Below are 3,305 nucleotides of genomic sequence, written 5' to 3' on the forward strand. Positions count from 1 at the left end.
AAAAAAGGACAGGCAAACGGTTTAAGTCGATTAAATCGACTCCAGTGCGTAACTGGTACTTAATTTATCGACCCCGAAAGGATGAAAGGCAAAGTCGACCTCGGTTAACGTTTCTCCCAGCTCGCTGCCTTCAATAAGTATATAATTAGAAGTAGATTGTATTCTATTGGATATTTTTTGTTCATAATGCTGTTGTTGGGCTATTGTCATGTCGAGTCAGGCGTTCAAGATAGAATCTCAACAAAAAACTCGTGTTTATAAACTGCGACAAGCATAGTTACCATCCTGCCTGCCAAGAAACAACAGTTATTACTTTTGGTGGATGGGTGAGGTGGGAGGTATTTTTTGTCATTGACCAACTCTATGAATGGGACGAAATGCATCAGGCAAGCAACTTGTTTCTCATGTAGAACACAGGTTTCAGAACCAGGGATTTCACTGTTATTTATTCTACATGTTTGTACGATTATTCTAACAGTGCGACCTTGACTTTGCAAAGTAACGGAATACTGGACGATATAGATATCAAATTGGCATATCAATTACCTAAATACACCTGGTAGGCTACACTGCATTAGTTCCAGGTTTGCAGTTGCAATTTGTGCGGTATTAAACTGTGATTTTAGTTTAGGTTTGTGCAATGCGGTAATTAATTATGTTAATTGTCATAAACGTGTAATGAGTTCGGAAAGCAATCAATCATTACCATTTTCAAGTAGCGGAGCCAAACGTTTCTTTGTCTTCAAGCGTTGAGAAAAGTTGCTACACAACTGCGAAATACTTCCGATTTATCTTGCAATTCTTCTACTTAATAATGGATGCACACGAACATGTGTTAAATACGAGCCTTTTCGAGATTCTTTACGTGGTCTATCGAGATATTAGAAACAGCAGCCATATCGCCCTCATTTTATGCTCTATCTTCATAAAAAAGGAAGAAACATTGGCTAACATCATAAAAGTAGAGATCGATTACAGTTTGAATGCCTTTGATCGTAGGATTACTAGATCAGGGTTGAATTGGAACTGAACAAAAAAAAAACAAAAAGAACAACGAAATACATTTGTGAACATCATCGAAAGATAGAATGTATAACACAGACATACGAACATACACACACGCATATGCATACGTATGTGTGTGTGTGTGTGTGTGTGTGTGTGTGTGTGTGCGTCTGTGTGTAACATTAATGGTCGCACGTTCACACTGTATGTGCGACCGATAATGTTTACATTATTTGAGCTGCTTTTAATTTAAAATTTAACACGTACGTATGTATATATATATATATATATATGTATATATATATATTTCGTATGTGTGTGTGTGTATGTATGTACCTATCTATCTATTTGTGTGTATGTGTGTGTGAGAGAGAGACTGACAGAGAGAGAGAGACACTCTCAATTATTCTATCCTACTCTTTGTTCTTTATATTCCAACATTTGACGTGGCGGTCTTTCATGTTTTCAGTTTGTGATTTTTCCAATTAACAAACAGAATCGCTTTGAGATCTTCACTCTCCACTAGTAAAATCTCACAATTATTCACGTTTGTTGTCTACATAGTTATTACCGTTATTTATTTATTTACTTATTTATTTATTTATTTATTTATTTATTTATTTACTTTGTCTAGCATGCTTGCACGATGGGGGAATTACTCATTTCGCTGAGTTATCTTCCAACGGCCGAAAGGTTAACTGTTGTCATCATCAAAGCCAAAGACCTAAGAATACTTGGACCAGCAGAAGAATCAGGTTTGTATTTAGATTCTCATATAACTAAAGCAAAAATAGAAACTGAAATATCCTTCCCTCCCTCTCTCTCTCTCTCACAGTATATTGTGTATTTTACCTGAGACCTTCGTAATGAACAGATATCGTTTTTTTTTTGTTTGTTTGTTTGGTAACGGATATTTTATTCTCCTTTCCTTGCTTTTCAATCTTTTTTCTTTCACTCGAAACGTCAGATGTTTTCTTTCCTTCCTTTGGCATTTTCGGCATCAATGTACACCATTTGTTGTTTTTTTTTCTTTTTCGCATTATATATCTACAGCTTTCAGGTACCTGCATTCTCTTGTCTGAAATTGCGCTGTAGATTTTGGTTGCTTCTTTTCTATTGGCCTCAATTTCTACCATACATACATACATACAAACACGCATAAATGCACACACACACACAAAATTAATATAAACAGCAGTTGCAACGTTTCACCAAAAAGGAGAATTACAAATGTCACTAAATGTGACTAGGGTGTTAAGATACATCTACATTGCTAGAAGTAAATGCTAAGCCGGAAAGATGTAATGTAAGATAACCAAGTGAATATAGTATTAAACTTTTTGTTGATACTAGCACTCCGTCTGTTTCGACGACAACCGTTCCACTTGATCTGATCAACGGAACAGCCTGCTCGTGATATTAACGTGAAAGCAGCTGAGCGCTCCATTCAGCGTGTCACAAAATGTGACAAGGCTGGCCCTTTAAACTTCAAGTAGTACTCATTTTGTCAGCTGAGTGAAATGGTGTAACATGAAATAAAGTGTCTTGCTCAAGAGCACGACGTGCCGCCAGGAATAGAACTCCGGACCCTACGAACATGAACCGAATATCCTAACCACCAAGCCACGTGCCTTCTCTCTTTTTTGTTGATAGAGTTTGTTGAGACTCGTTGCAGAAGTTTCACTGCGTTTCAATGTCCTTTGTCAGTTCAATTAATGATGGGACGTTGCTTGCGTTAGACTGGTGTTCCATACAGGGTCGGATTAAGGTAATGCGGGATTTGTAGCATGTATTATAAAAAAGACTTCATTTTTAAAAAATTCAAACAATTTACACATAAATCCGGTAAATGTTATATTTGAATAGTTGGTAAGCAACGATTTAAAAATAACATTTCTTAGATTTAGCACAAAAAACTCTGTTGATGATAAGGAAAATGTCTTTTTCACGGTAGACATTCTTCAGCGTTCATTAAAATGAGATTTGTTTTCATCTATGAGGCTTCTTAGATGAAGCCTTCTTTTCAGTTTTGATAATATACATTCTTCATTAACTACGAGAGACAAACAGATGCGCAAAACATTTTCTACACTTGAAAAACATCAAAGCTATACAAGGTCTTGTTTTGTGTCAATATGAGAAAAAAAAAAAGTTTTATACTCTTCTGTAATCTACACAATATATGAGGACGCATGACTTAGTGTTTGGGGCAGTGGTTTCCAGCCTAAGGTCCACGAAACCCTGTTGGTCCGCAAAGGTAGTACTGGAGGTCCGTGAACTAAATCCCAAATTTCATATAT

At 36.3% G+C, this 3,305-nt stretch overlaps 1 protein-coding gene across 11 annotated transcripts in view; it reads left to right on the top strand.

Moving 5' to 3' along the window:
- Positions 1 to 3,305, top strand: part of LOC106873483 (synaptotagmin-6) — a 286,327-nt gene that overhangs the window by 208,472 nt on the left and 74,550 nt on the right. For all 11 annotated transcript variants that reach the window (XR_001409880.2, XR_008263443.1, XR_001409879.2 and 8 more), the window contains one exon: positions 1,640 to 1,760. Coding sequence is in view for 7 of the 11 variants with exons in the window: in XM_052965623.1 (XP_052821583.1) it covers positions 1,640 to 1,760 (121 nt within the window). In the remaining 4 variants the exon portion in view is untranslated. The remainder of the gene's footprint in view (positions 1 to 1,639; positions 1,761 to 3,305) is intronic.

The sequence above is a fragment of the Octopus bimaculoides genome, chromosome 2, assembly GCF_001194135.2.
Source record: "Octopus bimaculoides isolate UCB-OBI-ISO-001 chromosome 2, ASM119413v2, whole genome shotgun sequence".
NCBI classification, from domain to species: Eukaryota; Metazoa; Mollusca; class Cephalopoda; order Octopoda; family Octopodidae; genus Octopus; species Octopus bimaculoides.